General features: G+C 31.7%; 1 protein-coding gene across 3 annotated transcripts in view; it reads right to left on the reverse strand.

The window, feature by feature from the left end:
• The window catches only part of LOC133664760 (junctophilin-1-like), a 31,663-nt gene extending 19,017 nt beyond the window's left edge, over positions 1-12,646 (reverse strand). For 2 of the 3 annotated variants that reach the window (XM_062069661.1, XM_062069662.1), the window contains exon 1: positions 12,087-12,591. In XM_062069661.1, the coding sequence (XP_061925645.1) occupies positions 12,087-12,465 (379 nt within the window). In that variant the 5' untranslated portion in view covers positions 12,466-12,591. Of the gene's footprint in view, positions 1-12,086 lie in introns of all 3 variants that reach the window. The other variant, XM_062069660.1, reaches the window with a different exon arrangement.
• Positions 12,647-23,096: the final 10,450 nt, after the last annotated feature.

Below are 23,096 nucleotides of genomic sequence, written 5' to 3' on the forward strand. Positions count from 1 at the left end.
CTACTGAGGCAACAAGATTTCGTCAAGAATTGAAATGACCTTTTCTTCTATGCTCTTCATTCTCAGAAGTGATGACAAACATTTTTTGTAAATTTGCTGGTAATGTTTTACTTTTAGCCTTAAACATGACACATAATGTCTGTAACTTTACTAGCTCCTGTAGTTTCAATAAACCCGAATTAATAAATAATATGTTAGTGTGTTTTAAGTAATCTACTTTATGAATAATCCTTATAGCTCTTTTCTGTAGTTGATACAGAGAAAGTTGCGTTGCACAAGGAATACAATTTGAAACGTCATTATACAACTAGACATGCTGAGGAGTATGCAAAATACTAGGGGAGTGAACCGGGTTGCAAATTTTAAAACCAGTCTACTGAGGCAACAAGATTTCGTCAAGAATTGAAATGACCTTTTCTTCTATGCTCTTCATTCTCAGAAGTGATGACAAACATTTTTTGTAAATTTGCTGGTAATGTTTTACTTTTAGCCTTAAACATGACACATAATGTCTGTAACTTTACTAGCTCCTGTAGTTTCAATAAACCCGAATTAATAAATAATATGTTAGTGTGTTTTAAGTAATCTACTTTATGAATAATCCTTATAGCTCTTTTCTGTAGTTGATACAGAGAAAGTTGCGTTGCACAAGGAATACAATTTGAAACGTCATTATACAACTAGACATGCTGAGGAGTATGCAAAATACTAGGGGAGTGAACCGGGTTGCAAATTTTAAAACCAGTCTACTGAGGCAACAAGATTTCGTCAAGAATTGAAATGACCTTTTCTTCTATGCTCTTCATTCTCAGAAGTGATGACAAACATTTTTTGTAAATTTGCTGGTAATGTTTTACTTTTAGCCTTAAACATGACACATAATGTCTGTAACTTTACTAGCTCCTGTAGTTTCAATAAACCAGAATTAATAAATAATATGTTAGTGTGTTTTAAGTAATCTACTTTATGAATAATCCTTATAGCTCTTTTCTGTAGTTGATACAGAGAAAGTTGCGTTGCACAAGGAATACAATTTGAAACGTCATTATACAACTAGACATGCTGAGGAGTATGCAAAATACTAGGGGAGTGAACCGGGTTGCAAATTTTAAAACCAGTCTACTGAGGCAACAAGATTTCGTCAAGAAAGCAAGCGAAAAGAGCGATGCAGCTGTCAAAGCTAGCTACATGGTGAGTGAGATGGTTGCTAGGGCGGGAAAGCCATTCAAAGGAGGTGAATTCATTAAAAAGTGCATGTTAGATTTTTTTTAAGAAATCTTTTCTTGCGGCCCAGCCTCACCCAGTTTCTGCATCCAGTGGCCCCCAGGTAAATTGAGTTTGAGACCCCTGGTTTAGAAGGTCTTTGAATAATCTAACTTGAGTTTGCCACAATCAAACCAGGACCACAACAGGAAGCAGGGGTGGACGGATCGATCCAAATATTAGTAGTATCGATGCCAAGGACGACGTCACTCAGTACGTGTCCATACATTAAATTTGTCCGATTTCTCGAATACTTCGACTCTACATAAGACTCTTACATCCCATGGAAATACCGCAATCCGATCGTGTTCGGGTTTTGTAAAGTCGGACTAACACACCTGGATTATGCGATTGGAAACCAGATCTCTCGAGGGGCCGGGTGTTATTTGAGAAATCAGACTCATGTAGTGCATGGAAACGTAGTGGCAGTTGCAGTCATCTTGGACTCAAGAAAAAGGTGGGCAAACAAGCATATTCCAATCAATCATCCATCCATCCATCCATCCATCCATCCATCCATCCATCCATCCATCCATCCATCTTCTTCCGCTTATCCGAGGTCGGGTCGCGGGAGCAGCAGTCTAACCAGAGAAGCCCAGACTTCCCTCTCCCCAGCCACTTCGTCCTGCTCCTCCCGGGGGATCCCGAGGCGTTCCCTGGCCAGCTGGGAGAGACAGTCTTCCCAACGTGTCCTGGGTCTTCCCCGTGGCCTCCTACCGGTCGGACGTGCCCGAAACACCTCCCTAGGGAGGTGTTCGGGTGGGATCCTGACCAGATGCCCGAACCACCTCATCTGGCTCCTCTCCATGTGGAGGAGCAGCGGCTTTACTTTGAGCTCCTCCCGGATGACAGAGCTTCTTACCCTATCTCTAAGGGAGAGCCCCGCCACCCGGCGGAATAAACTCATTTCGGCCGCTTGTACCCGTGATCTTGTCCTTTCGGTCATAAACCAAAGCTCATGACCATAGGTGAGGATGGGAACGTAGATCATCCGGAAAATGGTGGAGTGCCATCTCCGGGTTGGGGAGGAGACCTTGCCCCAAGTGGAGGAGTTCAAGTACCTCGGAGTCTTGTTCACGAGTGAGGGAAGAGTGGATCGTGAGATCGACAGGCGGATCGGTGCGGCGTCTTCAGTAATGCGGACGCTGTATCGATCCGTTGTGGTGAAGAAGGAGCTGAGCCGGAAGGCAAAGCTCTCAATTTACCGGTCGATCTACGTTCCCATCCCCACCTATGGTCATGAGCTTTGGGTTATGACCGAAAGGACAAGATCACGGGTACAAGCGGCCCAAATGAGTTTCCTCCGCCGGGTGGCGGGTCTCTCCCTTAGAGATAGGGTGAGAAGCTCTGTCATCCGAGAGGAGCTCAAAGTAAAGCCGCTGCTCCTTCACATGGAGAGGAGCCAGATGAGGTGGTTCGGGCATCTGGTCAGGATGCCACCCGAACGCCTCCCTAGGGAGGTGTTTCGGGCACGTCCGACCGGTAGTAGGCCACGGGGAAGACCCAGGACACGTTGGAAAGAATATGTCCCCCGGCTGGCCTGGGAACGCCTCGGGATCCCCGGGAGGAGCTGGACAAAGTGGCTGGGGAGAGGGAAGTCTGGGCTTCCCTGCTTAGGCTGCTGCCGCCGCGACCCGACCTCGGATAAGCGGAAGAAGATGGATGGATGGATGGATGGGTGTAACTTCCTCTGATTATAATGCCTCTGCTATCAAGGAGAAAGATAATATCAACACAAGCACCGAGTACACTCCAACAATGTCAACAAAATACTCAAATCACATTGAACACTGAACAATAAGATCTTAAAAAATAAGGAATATGTAAGAAATGCTTCATAAAGTGCAAGAAAATAGTGTAAAAATGTAAACGTAGAGAAACCTGAGAACTATTTTCTGCAGGTTTAGTGCCAGGAAGTTACAGCTGTGCTCTAAAGGGTGGGCTAAGGTGGTGCTGTATTAGCGGTCTTGCATCATTTACGGACCACGCTGGTCTGACTACGGTCCGTTTTGATTGACAAATAAATCCAAAAAGCCCGGGTCGTGTGCATTGCCCCGGAAAAGGGAATCAAGCAGACATATTTGGAGCCAACTCAGGGTTGGTGAAAAACGAACCATTCTTATCATATTTACCGCTATTTTTTTCGTACGCTTTGAATCCTGCGGCTTATAGAACGGTGCTGCTAATTTGTGGATTTTTATTCGCTGACAGCCATAATGCAAATAGTTTAAAAAACCCCAAAACAAACTAGAAATACACTGAAAATGTGGGTTATTATTTGTGCTGTGGCGCCATCTTTGTTAAGACTGGCTTTTAACCGGAAGTAGAAGTGCCGTCCGTAGCGTTTCTACTTTATGGATGCTTTATTCATCTTTCCAAGCAACGTTTGTCATTTTTACAATATAACTAAAACAATTATGACCATCATAAAGTCAAAAGTATGATCATCTAGTATTAGGACGAGACTAAACATTTCTTAGTATCTAAGTATGATCATCAAGTACTGACTTTTATTCATGAACTGATTTTTTTTTTTGGACAGAATATTTCTGCACTGGATTTTAAAACACTGTTTTTAAACAAACTGAATTTTTCAGCACAAACATGTTTTACAATGAAAATTTTAAGCACTGAATTTTTTCACGGTGAATTTTTGTGTACTGAATTTTTTTGTAAACAGATTTTTTTTTTTTTACACAAAATTTTAAAACACTGTAATTTAACAAAGTGAAATTTTCTGCAGGGAATTTTTTTACACAGAATTATTTTACATTAGACATTTCTGTAATGATTTTTTTTCTATAAACAATTTTTTTTTACACTGAATTTTTACACCCTTAGTTTCAAAGCACTGAATTGTGTTACGCTGATTTTTTTCTGCATTAAATGTTTTTATACACTAAATTTTTTTGCACTGATTTTTTTTATAAACTAATTTTTCTACATTGAATTTAAAAACACAGATTTTTTTTTACACTTTTTTATGCACCAATTTAGTTTTAATTAACTAATTATTTTTGTATACACTGATTTTTTTTTACTCTGAATTTTTTACCGTGAATTTTTGTACATTATTTTTTTTATACACCAATTTTTTTACACTGAATTTTTCTGCACTGATTTTTTTTTATATAAACTAATTTCCTACATTGAATTTTAAAACACTGATTTTTTTTATAGACAACATTTTAACACTGAGTTTTTCTGCACCAATTTTTTTTTTTTTTTACTAATTATTTTTGCATACACTGATTTTTTTTTACACTGAATTTTTTACACAGAATTTTTCTGCATTACATTTTTGTACACACCAATTTTTTTACACTGACTTTTTCTGCTCTGAATTTTTATAAACTAATTTTCTACGTTGAATTTGAAAACACTGATTTTTTTATACACTAAATGTTGATACACAAAATTTTTAACACTGACTTTTTCTGCACATATTTTTTTTTTACACTGAATTCTTTTGCATTGGACTTTTCTGTACTGATTTTTTCTATGAACTAATTTTTACACTGAATTTTTACAAACTTAATTTTAAAACACTGACATTTTTACACTGAATTATTTATGCTAAATTTTTCTACATTAAATTTTTGTATACCCTAATTTTTTTACACGGAATTATTTTACATTAGACATTTCTGTAATGATTTTTTTCTATAAACCAATTTTTTTTTTACACTGAATTTTTACACACTTTGTTTCAAAGCACTGAATTGTGTTACGTTGATTTTTTTCTGCATTAAATGTTTTTATACATTGAATTTTTATACGCTAAATTTTTTTGCACTGATTTTTTTTATAAACTAATTTTTCTACATTGAATTTAAAAACACAGATTTTTTTTTTACACTTTTTTCTGCACCAATTTAGTTTTAATTACCTAATTATTTTTGTGTACACTGATTTTTTTTTACACTGAATTTTTTACCGTGAATTTTTGTACATTCTTTTTTTTATACACCAATTTTTTTACACTGAATTTTTCTGCACTGATTTTTTTTTTTTATAAACTAATCTCCTACATTGAATTTTAAAACACTGATTTTTTTTATATACAACATTTTAACATTGAGTTTTTCTGCACCAATTTTTTTTTTTTTTACTAATTATTTTTGCATACACTGATTTTTTTTACACTGAATTTTTTACGCATAATTTTTCTGCATTACATTTTTGTACACACCAATTTTTTTACACTGACTTTTTCTGCTCTGAATCTTTATAAACTAATTTTCTACGTTGAATTTGAAAACACTGATTCTTTTATACACTAAATGTTGATACACAAAAATTTTAACACTGCACATATTTTTTTTTACACTGAATTCTTTTGCATTGGACTTTTCTGTACTGATTTTTTTCTATGAACTAATTTTTTACACTGAATTTTTACCAACTTAATTTTAAAACACTGACATTTTTACACTGAATTATTTATGCTAAATTTTTCTACATTAAATTTTTGTATACCCTAATTGTTTTACACTGATTTTTTTATAAACACATTTTCTACATTGAATTTTAACACACTGATTTTTTTTTATACATAAAATGTTGATACAGAACATTTTTATCACTGACTTTTTGTGCACCAATTTTTTTTTTTACAAATTTTTTTCATACACACTGATTTTTTTACACTGAATTTTTCGTTTTTATATTTTTTTATACACCAATTTTTTTTACATTGAATTTGTATGCACTGATTTTTTTATACATAGTTTTTCTCAGTATCGGCCAATCTCACCCATGGATCATTGTTATCAGTAAATCTACAGTTAGTACATGTGATGAGTATCGGTATCGGCCAATCTCACCCATGGATCATGGTTATCAGTAAATCTACAGTTAGTACATGTGATGAGTATCGGTATCTGCCAATCTCACCCATGGATCATGGTTATCAGTAAATCTACAGTTAGTACATGTGATGAGTATCGGTATCTGCCAATCTCACCCATGGATCATGGTTATCAGTAAATCTACAGTTAGTATGTAAAGAGTATCGGTATCGGCCAATCTGACCCATGGATCATGGTTATCAGTAAATCTACAGTTAGTATATGTGATGAGTATTGGTATCTGCCAATCTCACCATGGATCATGGTTATCAGTAAATCTACAGTTAGTACATGTGATGAGTATCGGTATCGGCCAATCTGACCCATGGATCATGGTTATCAGTAAATCTACAGTTAGTATATGTGATGAGTATTGGTATCTGCCAATCTCACCATGGATCATGGTTATCAGTAAATCTACAGTTAGTATGTGATGAGTATCGGTACCGGCCAATCTGACCCATGGATCATGGTTATCAGTAAATCTACAGTTAGTATGTGATGAGTATCGGTATCGGCCAATCTGACCCATGGATCATGGTTATCAGTAAATCCCTGATTGGAACGTTCCTAATGACGACTCTGGTTCCCATTGGCTCCTACTGGGATAGTCCTAGGTCAACTGTCCTTATGGAACCTTCATGTGGGACAGGGTCCAGGTCACTGGTGACCCTGACCAGGATCAGCAGTGCAAAACCGAATGGATGAAACCTGATACCAGATAGTCCTTAGACACTTCTAAGTATTTACGTCAATGAATCTGAAGCAACCTTGGAAAGAAACTCTTCACATTTCTCTGACTCTGAGACCAAGTGAGACCTGGACTTGGTTTCAGTTGCGGTCTTGGCTGTCAAACAGTTAAGTCCACGTTCAGGTTGTGAGGCCTCAGCCGGAGAATGTGAGAATGCTCTATTTTAAAAGCTGGAAGTAACTGGAGACACTTGGAAGTCTGTTGGCGGGCCAAACATAACCCTGTGCCTCGGTCTTGCTATGTCAACCAGACCTGATCTAGCGGCTGGCCAAGGAGCTTAGAAAAGACGCTCGTTAAAATGGTGTTTTATTTCACACTCTATATCTACACCTACTTATGTACGTACTGTACTCATACATTGTTATACAAGTCATTTTTCTGCACATTTTTTATAAACTGAAATTTTACACATTTTTACATTTTTTTCTACACTAATTTTTACACTGAAATTTTACACACAGAATTTAAAAAACTTTTTTTTTTTTTTACACTGATTTTTATTGGACTGAATTTTGTTCTGTTCTAAATGTTTGTACACAAAAATGTATACACAAACATTTTTCTGCACATTTTTTATAAACTGTAATTTTACACATTTTTACATTTTTTCTACACTAATTTTTACACTGAAATTTTACACACAGAATTTAAAAAACATAATTTTTTTTTACACTGATTTTTATTGGACTGAATTTTGTTCTGCTCTAAATGTTTCTACACAAAAATGTATACACAAAAATTTTTCTGCACATTTTTTATAAACTGAAATTTTACACATTTTCGCATTTTTTCTACACTAATTTTTACACTGAAATTTTACACACAGAATTTAAAAAACATTTTTTTTTTTTACACTGATTTTTATTGGACTGAATTTTGTTCTGCTCTAAATGTTTCTACACAAAAATGTATACACAAAATTTTTTCTGCACATTTTGTATAAACTGAAATTTTACACATTTTTACATTTTTTCTACACTAATTTTTACACTGAAATTTTACACACAGAATTTAAAAAACATTATTTTTTTTTGCTAAAAATTTTGCTAACATTTTAGTTAATTTTGATCATTTAAACCTGAAATTCATTAATTTTGAGACTTGTCACCAGCTTAAAAGTATGCTAACTGTCCCCATGACAACAAGTTAATGTTAGCATGCTAATGTTTTGTACTAGAATATTAGCTAGTTTGATTTATTTAAACCTAATAATCATAGATATTGATACTTGGCGCCATCTTAGAAGTATGCTAACATTTCCAATGCTATCATGCTAACATTAGCAGGCTAAGGTTTTTTTTTACTAGTATTTTAGCTAATTTTATTCATTCGAATCTTAAAACCAGGGATATTGATACTTGGCACCATTCTAGAAGTATGCTAACTTTTCCTATATAATTATGCTAACATTAACGTGCTAACATTTTAATTTCTTTTTATCATTTAAACCTAAATTTTAAAATTTTGAGACTTGTCACCAGCTTAAAAGGTATGCTAAGTGTCCCCATGATAACGAGCTAATGTTAGCATGCTAATGTTTTATATTAGTATTTTAACAAATTTGATGTATTCGAACCTAAAAATCAGGGATATCGATAATTGTCGCTATCTGAGAAGAATGTAAACTTTTCCAATGTTATCTTGCTAACATTAACATGCTAACATGTTTTGCTAACATTTTAGTTTATTTTGATGATGTATTCGAACCTAAAAATCAGGGATATTGATAATTGCCGCTATCTTAGAAAAATATAAACTTTTCCAATGTTATCTTGCTAACATTAGCATGCTAAAATGTTTTGCTAACACTTTAGTTTATTTTGATCACTTCAACCTAACTTTCATGGAACTTTTCACCAGCTTAAAAATATGCTAACTGTCCCCAAGATAACAAGTTAATGTTAGCATGCTAATATTTTATACTAGTATTTTAGCTAGTTTGATTTATTTGAACCTAATAGTCATGGATATTGATACTTGGCGCCATCTTAGAAATATGCTAACGTTTCCAATGTTATCATGCTTACATTAGCAGGCTAACGTTTTATACTAGTTTTTTAGCTAATTTTATTCATTTGAATCTTAAAATCATAGATATTGATACTTGGCACCATCCTAGAAGTATGCTAACTTTTCCTATATTATTATGCTAACATTGAAGTGCTAAAATTTTAGTTTATTTTTATCATTTAAACCTAAATTTTTTTAATTTTTTAGACTTGTCACCAGCTTAAAAGTACGCTAACCGTCCCCACGATAACACGTAAATGTTAGCATGCTAATATTTTATACTAGTATATTAGCTAGTTTCACTTATTTGAACCTAATAGTCAGGGATATTGATACTTGGCGCCATTCTAGAAGTATGCTAACTTTTCCTATATAATCATGCTAACATTAACATGCTAACATTTTGGTTTATTTTAATCATTTAAACCTACATTTTAAAAATGTTGAGACTGTCACCAGCTTAAAAGTATGCTAACTGTCCCCATGATAACAAGCTAATGTTAGCATGCTAATGTTTTATATTAGTATTCTAACAAATTTGATGTATTCAAACCTAAGAATCCGGGATATTGATAATTGCCGCTATCTTAGAAGAATATTAACTTTTCCAATGTTATCTTGCTAACATTAGTATGCTAAATTTTTTTGCTAACATTTTAGTTTATTTTGATCATTTCAACCATGGAATTTGAGACTTGTCACCAGCTTAAAAGTATGCTATCTGTCCCCAAGAAAACAAGTTAATGTTAGCATGCTAATATTTTATACTAGTATATTAGCTAGTTTGATTTATTTGAACCTAATAGTCAGGGATATTGATACTTGGCGCCCTCTTAGAAGTATGCTAACATTTCCAATGCCATCATGCTAACATTAGCAGGCTAACATTTTTTTTACTAGTATTTTAGCTAATTTTATTCATTTGAACTTAAAAATCAGGGATATTTATAACTGTCGCCATCTTAGAAGTATGCTAACTTTTGCAATGTTTTCTTGCGAACATGAACATGCTAACATCTTAAGCTAACATTTTAGTTTAATTTGACTATTTCAACTTAACTTTCATGGAATTTGAGACTTGTCACCAGCTTAAAAGTACGCTAACAGTCCCCACGATAACAAGTTAATGTTAGCATGCTAATATTTTATACTAGTATATTAGCTAGTTTGATTTATTTGAACCTAATAGTCAGGGATATTGATACTTGGCGCCCTCTTAGAAGTATGCTAACTTTTCCAATGCCATCATGCTAACATTAGCAGGCTAACATTTTTTTTACTAGTATTTTAGCTAATTTTATTCATTTGAACTTAAAAATCAGGGATATTTATAACTGTCGCCATCTTAGAAGTATGCTAACTTTTGCAATGTTTTCTTGCGAACATGAACATGCTAACATCTTAAGCTAACATTTTAGTTTAATTTGACTATTTCAACTTAACTTTCATGGAATTTGAGACTTGTCACCAGCTTAAAAGTACGCTAACAGTCCCCACGATAACAAGTTAATGTTAGCATGCTAATATTTTATACTAGTATTTTAGCTAGTTTGATTTATTTGAACCTAATAATCATGGATATTGATACATGGCGCAGTCTTAGAAGTATGCTAACTTTTCCAATGCTATCATGCTAACATTAGCAGGCTAACGTTTTTTTTTACTAGTATTTTAGCTAATTTTATTCATTTGAATCTTAAAATCAGGGATATCGATTCTTGGCACCATTCTAGAAGTATGCTTACTTTTCCTATACAATCATGCTAACATTAATGTGCTTACCTTTTAGTTTATTTTAATCATTTAAACCTACATTTTAGAAATGTTGAGACTGTCACCAGCTTAAAAGTATGCTAACTGTCCCCATGATAACAAGCTAATGTTAGCATGCTAATATTTTATACTAGTATTTTAGCTAGTTTGATTTATTTGAACCTAATAGTCATGGATATTGATACTTGGCCCCATCTTAGAAATATGCTAACGTTTCCAATGTTATCATGCTTACATTAGCATGCTAACGTTTTATACTAGTTTTTTAGCAAATTTTATTCATTTGAATCTTAAAATCATAGATATTGATACTTGGCACCATCCTAGAAGTATGCTAACTTTTCCTATATTATTATGCTAACATTAAAGTGCTAAAATTTTAGTTTATTTTTATCATTTAAAACTAAATTTTTTTAATTTTTTAGACTTGTCACTAACTTAAAAGTACGCTAACCGTCCCCACGATAACACATTAATGTTAGCATGCTAATATTTTATACTAGTATATTAGCTAATTTGACTTATTTGAACCTAATAGTCAGGGATATTGATACTTGGCGCCATTCTAGAAGTATGCTAACTTTTCCTATATAATCATGCTAACATTAACGTGCTAACATTTTGGTTTATTTTAATCATTTAAACCTACATTTTAAAAATGTTGAGACTGTCACCAGCTTAAAAGTATGCTAAGTGTCCCCATGATAACAAGCTAATGTTAGCATGCTAATGTTTTATATTAGTATTCTAACAAATTTGATGTATTCAAACCTAAAAATCCGGGATATTGATAATTGCCGCTATCTTAGAAGAATATTAACTTTTCCAATGTTATCTTGCTAACATTAGCATGCTAAAAATGTTTGCTAACATTTTAGTTTATTTTGATCATTTCAACCTAACGTTCATGGAATTTGAGACTTGTCGCCAGCTTACAAGTACGCTAACCGTCCCCACGATAACAAGTTAATGTTAGCATGCTAATATTTTATACTGGTACATTAGCTAGTTGGACTTATTTGAACCCAATAGCCAGGTATATTGATACTTGGCGCCATCTTTGAAGTACGTTAACAATCCCTATGTTATCTTGCTCACATTAACATGCTAAAAATGCTAGCAATTGAGCAACGTTTGATCATTCAAACCTTATATTATGGACTTTAAGACGATTCTGTTTTGTTTGATCGGCCGTTTTACCGCCGAGTTACAGACAACGTTTGGAAAACAATTAAAGTATGTAAATAAATATTTCTTATTCCAAAACATGTATATCTGCGCGGCTAATATATGGAATATAGTTGTTTCCCCTACAATTTAGTGGGTGTGGCTTATACACCGGTGCGCTCTATAGTCCGGAAAGTAGGGTTCAAGTTTGTAGTTTTTGTTTTCCCAACTCAAGTTGGATGAAACGCTAAAGTTCCTAAAAAGATGAATACCTCCATCCGCGTACGTCTCCACGCCGTATCCGTCCTGCAGTCCGTTGTTCCAGGTGCCCTCGTACCGGGCCGGCGTGTTCAGACTCTGCCGTACTCCGTACCGCCCCTTGAAGCCGTGCGTCCACTCGCCCCGGTACGTCCAGCGGCCCTTGCTCTCCACGCCGAGTCCGTGGCGCTTGCCCTGCGCCCAGTATCCCCGGTACACGTTCCCGCTGGGCCAGGTGTACGCGCCCACCACCTCGAAGCCGTTGGACCAGGAGCCCGCGTACTCGCCCTGGCCCTTGGGTCCGGTGCACACGCCCTGGCCGTGCGCCTTGCCGTCGTCCCAGCCGCCGCAGTACGTGCCGCCATCGTCGAAGTCGAAGCGACCGCCCGTCATTGGGAGGAGGGAGGGCGGAGGGCTGAGGGCTGAGGGCTGAGGGGGGTCTTGGGTCTCACACGACCTGGGCTCCCGGGGACGGAAGGTGGCGGCGGGCGGCCAGGAGCATCGGGAGTGACCGAGCACGGAGCGTGACAGGCGGCATAGTCGCGCCGCCGCTCCGCGCCGGGCACCACCTTGCCTACTGGGCGATACACACATCGACACCGGGCGTGGTATCAGTGCCGGGCCGATACCAGCCTGAGCAGATCGACGCGTGGATGTTTTGGCTGTGTATCGCTCTTGTTGTTGACGGAGCAGTTTTTGCTTTTGTTGACTTTTATTTTGCTAAAAAAAAAACAGTTTGATATTTTTGATAACTTTTTCTGCGACATGTTGTCGTTTATTTGATGAAACAAATCAGGACCGCAAGTTTTGTACTTGCAAAAACTTCACTTTAAAAATGAAAAATCTAGTTTTAGTGTGTTCAAAATTCAATTTTTTTTAGGTTGAATATAATTATGAATAATTCTGGTCATTAATTTGAATTATTTATGCAAATTTTTCACTTTCTATATTTTACAAAGAATATACAGAATAATTATAATTAAAGTCAACAATGTGTGCTTTTATTTCTATTTCTATTTTTAATGCACTACAACTATATATATATATATATATATATATATATATATATATATATATATATATATATATATATATATATATATATATATATATATATATAATTTTTATTTTTTATTTTTAATACACTACAACTATATATATATATATATTATTTTTATTTTTTATTTTTAATACACTACAACTATATATATATATATATATATATATATATATATATATATATATATATATATATATATATATATATATATATATATATAAATATATATATATATATACATGTATATATTTATATATATATATATATATATATATATATATATATATATATATATATATATATATATATATACATAAATATATATATATATGTATATATATATATATATATATATATATATATATATATATATATATATATATATATATATATATATATATATATATATATATATATATATGTATGTACATATAGTTGTAGTGTATTAAAATAAAAATAAAAGCACACATTGTTGACTTGATTGATATATATATATATATATATATATATATATATATATATATATATATATATATTTATTTTTTATTTTTAATACACTACAACTATATATATATTGTATACGTATACGTTTGTGTATGTGTGTAAATGCATATATACCTTTATATATGTACAGTATATGTATATATGTGTATATTTGTACTGTATATGTATCTATATACTTATATATGTGTGTATATGTACCTTTATATATGTACTTTATATATATTATTATATATATACATATACACATTTATGTATATACAGTATATATATACATATATATACAGTATGTATATATATATATATATATATGTATATATATATATATATATATATGTATATACATATATATATATATATATATATATATATATATATATATATATATATATATATATATATATGTTGAAAAATAAAATTTAAAACAAAAAAACATGTTTTCATGTATTTAAAATAAAAATAAGTGCAGACATTTCTTGTTAGCTTCAATATGATTATGATTGATTATTGTCAGTATTTTAAATAAATCTTTTTCGTTTTTCACTTTCATAATATTTTTCATAATTGAGCTTCTTGTTTTTGTAGATTCAAATCTTATTTTTTACATAGTCCGTTTTTTTTCAATTCCAGTTTTAGATTTGAACACGTTTGAATAATTGTAGTGTTTGCTAGTGTGAAATAAACATACACAATAATTGACTTTTATCTTCATTAAACACTCTTCTTGGCAAAGACTTCCTAATTATAAATTATTTATTTTCTATTTTTATTTTCACTCTTTTCACATTTTAATATTTGCGCTTATGTTCCCCCCCCCCCCCACCCCCAAATTCAAATCTTTTTTTTTTTAGTTGATTTATTCATTTTATTTTTCAGTTTCAATATTATTTATTTCTCACATTTACAGTTATGGCCCGAATCTCCCGGTGGGGGGGCGTGTCTTCAACTGAGAGGGGCGTGGCATCATGAAGGATAGTGGGCGTGTACATCACGTTCACGGTCATGATGCCACGCTCCTGCTAGTAGCTATCAGCATTAACGATACTGACCCTCCGTGTGTGTGCTTGGTATCATATTGACACCAGTATCGGCCTGCCTGGTGACAGGTGACATGTATTTATGGCGGGTAAAGCAAGCTGTTTCCTTTGCTGCTTTTCAAAATAAAATCCCCAAATATGATTTTAGCACTTTGCTGCTGCCAGTCAATAATTACTTAGTTATTAATAATGAAGTTATTGATATAAGTGAAATTGTATGTTAAAATATGTTTTATGTTTATTTATCATTATTATTATGCTTTTTAAAATGTTGTATTCATTTATTTTTTAACAAAATATTAATTATTTATTTATTTCTTTTACATTTAAATATTTATAGTTTTTATTTTATTTTACATTTCAAGTCTATTTATTGTTGCTTCTTCTAAAAACTCCAACAAATTTTAAGTTGAAAAGAAAGTGGTCAAAACAGTTAGCATGCTAATGTTTTATGTTAGCATTTTTAGCTAACTGTATTCGTCTGAAACGAATAATCATTGCTTTTCAGATTCAGCACCATCTTGGAAGTATACTAACTTTTAGTATTTTGTCATTTTTTACATTAGCATGCTAACATTAGCATGGTAACTTTTTTTATGCTAGTATTTTTTGCAAATTTTCACATTGGTGAAAACATTCATAATACATATTGTTGGTATAAATAAAACACATTTTAGACAATAAGTTGCCTACTAGAAAGGTAAAAATATATGTTTTATGCTTATATATCATTGTTATTATGCTTCTTTTATTTTTTGTTTATTTGTTTTTTAACAAAGTTCAATTATTGATTTATTTATTTTCCTTTGGTTTAAATATTTATAGATTTTTTTGTATATCAAGTCCTCTTCTAAAAACTCCAACAAATTTGAAGTTGAAAAGAAAGAAGTCAAAACAGTTAGCATGCTAATGTTTTATATTAGCATTTTAGCTAACTGTATTCGTCTAAAACGAAAAATCATGGCTTGTCAGATTTGGCACCATCTTGGAAGTATGCTAACTTTTAACTAGTTGTCATTTTTCCATTAGCATGCTAAAAAAATTTTATGCTAGCATTTTTTGCAAATTTGTACATTGGTGAAAACATTCATAATACATATTGTTGGTATAAAGAAAACACCTTTTAGACTATAAGTTGCCTACTGGAAAGGTAAAAATGTATGTTTTATGTTTATATATTACTGTTATTATGCTTCTTTTATTTTTCATTCATTTGTTTTTTAACAAAGTTCAATTATTTATTTATTTATTTTCCTTTGGTTTAAATATTTATAGATTTTTTTGTATATCAAGTCCTCTTCTAAAAACTCCAACAAATTTAAAGTTGAAAAGAAAGAAGTCAAAAGAGTTAGCATGCTAATGTTTTATTTAGTTTATATAGCTAATATTTTAGCTAACTGTATTCGTCTAAAACGAAAAATCATGGCTTTTCAGATTTGGCACCATCTTGGAAGTATGCTAACTTTTAGTGTGTTGTCATTTTTACATTAGCATGCTAACATTAGCATGGTAACTTTTTTTTATGCTAGCATTTTTTGCAAATTTTGCAAACATTCATAATACATATTGTTGGTATAAATAAAACACCTTTTAGACAATAAGTTGCCTACTGGAAAGGTAAAAATATATGTTTTATGTTTATATATGTTTTATTTTTTTATTAATTTGTTTTTTAACAAAGTTCAATTATTTCTTTCTTTCTTTTCCTTCGGTTTAAATATTTATAGATTTTTTTGTATATCAAGTCTTCTTCTAAAAACAAATTTTAAGTTGAAAAGAAAGAGGTCAAAAAAAGAGTTAGCATGCTAATGTTTTAGGCTAACAGTTTAGTTAATTTCATTGGTTTGAACCCAACAACCATTAACCAAATTTGACGCTATTTTAGAAGTATGCTAGCTTTTTGTACGTTGTCATGTTTATGTTAGCATGCCAACATGAGCATGGTAGCCTTTTATGCTAGCATGTTTACGCTAATTTAATTCGTTAGAGCCTAAAAATCATGGCTAGCAGTAGATTTTACGGTTGTTTTTACAGCGCATTTTCTTTTTTACTCAGTGTTTAAATTTCTTAGCAACCGTAAAAAAAAAAGCAGCTCAGTCGCCAAAATTTTACAATTTTTACGTTTTCTGTAAAAATGATCAAACTGCCACTTTTTTTTTTTTTTTTGACTAGAAAATCTACAACTTTTTTGTATTTTCATCACCCCTGCTGATGAAAATATAGTTTAGGATTTAGTAAGTGAAAAGTTTTACTGACATAAAACACGACACCGTGTGTTAGCGACGTTAGCTTGTTTCTAACTTTAGCACACACAAACACACACACACACTCACAAACACACGCGCACACACGCAAACACACACACTCACAAACACACGCACACACACACACACACAACCCTCCCCCACACAGCTGTTCTTCAAGCTTCAAACACACGACATCAATCTTTCAATATTTCATGAAACACTTTATTATTATTATTATTATTTGATATAAATGATTATTATTATTTGATATAAATGATTATTCTTATTTTATATAAAATATAATATATAAACTATAAAATAAAAACAATTATTCCTATTATATATTAACTAGAATATATAAACTATTATTCCTATAATATATAAACAATTGTTATTATTATATGTAAACTATAATATATAAACTATTATTCTTATTATATATAAACTATACTATATAAACAATTGTTATTATTATATGTAAACTATAATATATAAACTATTATTCCTATAATATATAAACATTTGTTATTATTATATGTAAACTATAATATATAAACTATTATTCCTATTATATATAAACTATAATATATAAACAATTGTTATTATTATATGTAAACTATAATATATAAACTATTATTCCTATAATATATAAACAATTGTTATTATTATATGTAAACTATAATATATAAACTATTATTCCTATACTATATAAACAATTGTTATTATATGTAAACTATAATATATAAACTATTATTCCTATAATATATAAACAATTGTTATTATTATATGTAAACTATAATATATAAACTATTATTCTTATTATATATAAACTATACTATATAAACAATTGTTATTATATGTAAACTATAATATATAAACTATTATTCCTATAATATATAAACAATTGTTATTATTATATGTAAACTATAATATATAAACTATTATTCTTATTATATATAAACTATAATATATAAACAATTGTTATTATTATATGTAAACTATAATATATAAACTATTATTCCTATAATATATAAACAATTGTTATTATTATATATAAACTATAATATATAAACAATTGTTATTATTATATGTAAACTATAATATATAAACTATTATTCCTATAATATATAAACAATTGTTATTATTATATGTAAACTATAATATATAAACTATTATTCCTATTATATATAAACTATAATATATAAACAATTGTTATTATTATATGTAAACTATAATGTATAAACTATTATTCTTATTATATATAAATTATAATATATAAACAATTGTTATTATTATATGTAAACTATAATATATAAACTATTATTCTTATTATATATAAACTATAATATATAAACAATTGTTATTATTATATGTAAACTATAATATATAAACTATTATTCCTATAATATATAAACAATTGTTATTATTATATGTAAACTATAATATATAAACTATTATTCCTATTATATATTAACTATAATATATAAACAATTGTTATTATTATATGTAAACTATAATATATAAACTATTATTCCTATAATATATAAACAATTGTTATTATTATATGTCAACTATAATATATAAACTATTATTCTTATTATATATAAATTATAATATATAAACAATTGTTATTATTATATGTAAACTAGAATATATAAACTATTATTCCTATAATATATAAACAATTGTTATTATTATATGTAAACTATAATATATAAACTATTATTCCTATTATATATAAACTATAATATATAAACAATTGTTATTATTATATGTAAACTATAATATATAAACTATTATTCCTATAATATATAAACAATTGTTATTATTATATGTAAACTATAATATATAAACTATTATTCCTATAATATATAAACAATTGTTATTATTATATGTAAACTATAATATATAAACTATTATTCTTATTATATATAAACTATAATATATAAACAATTGTTATTATTATATGTAAATTATAATATATAAACTATTATTCCTATTATATATAAACTATAATATATAAACAACTGTTATTATTATATGTAAACTATAATATATAAACTATTATTCCTATAATATATAAACAATTGTTATTATTATATGTAAACTATAATATATAAACTATTATTCCTATTATATATAAACTATAATATATAAACAATTGTTATTATTATATGTAAACTATAATATGTAAACTATTATTCCTATAACATATAAACAATTGTTATTATTATATGTAAACTATAATATATAAACTATTATTCCTATAATATATAAACAATTGTTATTATTATATGTAAACTATAATATATAAACTAGTATTCTTATTATATATAAATTATAATATATAAACAATTATTATTATTATAAGTAAACTATAATATATAAACTATTATTCCTATAATATATAAACAATTGTTATTATTATATGTAAACTATAATATATAAACTATTATTCCTATTATATATAAACTATAATATAAAAACAATTGTTATTATTATATGTAAACTATAATATATAAACTATTATTCTTATTATATATAAACTATAATATATAAACTATTATTCCTATAATATATATACAATTGTTATTATTATATGTAAACTATAATATATAAACTATTATTCCTATTATATATAAACTATAATATATAAACAATTGTTATTATTATATGTAAACTATAATATATAAACTATTATTCCTATTATATATAAACTATAATATATAAACAATTGTTATTATTATATGTAAACTATTATTCTTATTATATATAAACTATAATATATAAACTATTATTCCAATAATATATATACAATTGTTATTATTATATGTAAACTATAATATATAAACTATTATTCCTATTATATATAAACTATAATATATAAACAATTGTTATTATTATATGTAAACTATAATGTATAAACTATTATTCCTATTATATATAAACTATAATATATAAACAATTGTTATTATTATATATAAAATACAAAATGTTAAAACATTTATTTGGAATTTGTGATTATTTTTATGCTGCAAAGTTGAAAAATGGGTGTTGACAAATGAGCAAATTTCACATTGAATAATTTGACTTTCATTTTTGTCAACGATTAATCGATTAATCGATTAGAATAAAGCTGCAATGTGTTCTCTGGCTTCGATTAATCGTTTATGAAGAGTAACTTTTTATTGTTTTCTTACTGCACACTTGATGAATGTTTCATTTCAGTGTTGAGATGGGACCTGTAGAGGTACTATGGGCCTTGTTGGACTATCTTAAGTCCTCTGGGACCTGTAGAGGTACTATGGTCCTTTTTGGACTATCTTAAGTCCTCTGGGACCTGTAGAGGTACTATGGTCCTTTTTGGACTATCTTAAGTCCTCTGGGACCTGTAGAGGTACTATGGTCCTTTTTGGACTATCTTAAGTCCTCTGGGACCTGTAGAGGTACTATGGTCCTTATTGGACTATCTTAAGTCCTCTGGGACCTGTAGAGGTACTATGGTCCTTTTTGGACTATCTTAAGTCCTCTGGGACCTGTAGAGGTACTATGGTCCTTTTTGGACTATCTTAAGTCAGTCTGGGACCTTTAGGGGAACTATGGTCCTTGTTGGACTATCTTAAGTCCTCTGGGACTTTAAGTGGAACCATGGTCCTTTTTGGACTATCTTAAGTCCTCTGGGACCTGTAGAGGTACTATGGTCCTTTTTGGACTATCTTAAGTCAGTCTGGGACCTTTAGGGGAACTATGGTCCTTGTTGGACTATCTTAAGTCCTCTGGGACCTTAAGTGGAACCATGGTCCTTTTTGGACTATCTTAAGTCCTCTGGGACCTGTAGAGGTACTATGGTCCTTTTTGGACTATCTTAAGTCCTCTGGGACCTGTAGAGGTACTATGGTCCTTTGTGGACTATCTTAAGTCCTCTGGGACCTGTAGAGGTACTATGGTCCTTTTTGGACTATCTTAAGTCCTCTGGGACCTGTAGAGGTACTATGGTCCTTTTTGGACTATCTTAAGTCCTCTGGAACCTGTAGAGGTACTATGGTCCTTTTTGGACTATCTTAAGTCCTCTGGGACCTGTAGCGGTACTGCGGTCCTTTTTGGACTAGCTTAAGTCCTCTGGGACCTGTAGAGGTACTATGGTCCTTTTTGGACTATCTTAAGTCCTCTGGGACCTGTAGAGGTACTATGGTCCTTTTTGGATTATCTTAAGTCCTCTGGGACCTGTAGAGGTACTATGGTCCTTTTTGGACCAACCTAAGTCAGTCTGGGACCTGTAGAGGTACTATGGTCCTTTTTGGATTATCTTAAGTCATCTGGGACCTGTAGAGGTACTATGGTCCTTTTTGGACTATCTTAAGTCCTCTGGGACCTGTAGAGGTAGTATGGTCCTTTTTGAACTATCTTAAGTCCTCTGGGACCTGTAGAGGTACTATGGTCCTTTTTGGACTATCTTAAGTCCTCTGGGACCTGTAGCGGTACTATGGTCCTTTTTGGACTATCGTAAGTCCTCTGGGACCTGTAGAGGTACTATGGTCCTTTTTGGACTATCTTAAGTCAGTCTGGGACCTTTAGGGGAACTATGGTCCTTGTTGGACTATCTTAAGTCCTCTGGGACTTTAAGTGGAACCATGGTCCTTTTTGGACTATCTTAAGTCCTCTGGGACCTGTAGAGGTACTATGGTCCTTTTTGGACTATCTTAAGTCAGTCTGGGACCTTTAGGGGAACTATGGTCCTTGTTGGACTATCTTAAGTCCTCTGGGACCTTAAGTGGAACCATGGTCCTTTTTGGACTATCTTAAGTCCTCTGGGACCTGTAGAGGTACTATGGTCCTTTTTGGACTATCTTAAGTCCTCTGGGACCTGTAGAGGTACTATGGTCCTTTGTGGACTATCTTAAGTCCTCTGGGACCTGTAGAGGTACTATGGTCCTTTTTGGACTATCTTAAGTCCTCTGGGACCTGTAGAGGTACTATGGTCCTTTTTGGACTATCTTAAGTCCTCTGGAACCTGTAGAGGTACTATGGTCCTTTTTGGACTATCTTAAGTCCTCTGGGACCTGTAGCGGTACTGCGGTCCTTTTTGGACTAGCTTAAGTCCTCTGGGACCTGTAGAGGTACTATGGTCCTTTTTGGACTATCTTAAGTCCTCTGGGACCTGTAGAGGTACTATGGTCCTTTTTGGATTATCTTAAGTCCTCTGGGACCTGTAGAGGTACTATGGTCCTTTTTGGACCAACCTAAGTCAGTCTGGGACCTGTAGAGGTACTATGGTCCTTTTTGGATTATCTTAAGTCATCTGGGACCTGTAGAGGTACTATGGTCCTTTTTGGACTATCTTAAGTCCTCTGGGACCTGTAGAGGTAGTATGGTCCTTTTTGGACTATCTTAAGTCCTCTGGGACCTGTAGAGGTACTATGGTCCTTTTTGGACTATCTTAAGTCCTCTGGGACCTGTAGCGGTACTATGGTCCTTTTTGGACTATCGTAAGTCCTCTGGGACCTGTAGAGGTACTATGGTCCTTTTTGGACTATCTTAAGTCCTCTGGGACCTGTAGAGGTACTATGGTCCCTTTTGGACTATCTTAAGTCCTCTGGGACCTGTAGAGGTACTATGGTCCTTTTTGGACTATCTTAAGTCAGTCTGGGACCTTTAGGGGAACTATGGTCCTTGTTGGACTATCTTAAGTCCTCTAGGACTTTAAGTGGAACCATGGTCCTTTTTGGACTATCTTAAGTCCTCTGGGACCTGTAGAGGTACTATGGTCCTTTTTGGACTATCTTAAGTCAGTCTGGGACCTTTAGGGGAACTATGGTCCTTGTTGGACTATCTTAAGTCCTCTGGGACCTTAAGTGGAACCATGGTCCTTGTTGGACTATCTTAAGTCCTCTGGGACCTGTAGAGGTACTATGGTCCTTTTTGGACTATCTTAAGTCCTCTGGGACCTGTAGAGGTACTATGGTCCTTTTCGGACTATCTTAAGTCCTCTGGGACCTGTAGAGGTACTATGGTCCTTTTTGGACTATCTTAAGTCCTCTGGGACCTGTAGAGGTACTATGGTCCTTTTTGGACTATCTTAAGTCCTCTGCGACCTGTAGAGGTACTATGGTCCTTTTTGGATTATCTTAAGTCAGTCTGGGACCTGTAGAGGTACTATGGTCCTTTTTGGACCAACCTAAG

Source organism: Entelurus aequoreus, linkage group LG14 (genome assembly GCF_033978785.1).
Source record: "Entelurus aequoreus isolate RoL-2023_Sb linkage group LG14, RoL_Eaeq_v1.1, whole genome shotgun sequence".
In the NCBI taxonomy this organism is placed as follows: domain Eukaryota; kingdom Metazoa; phylum Chordata; class Actinopteri; order Syngnathiformes; family Syngnathidae; genus Entelurus; species Entelurus aequoreus.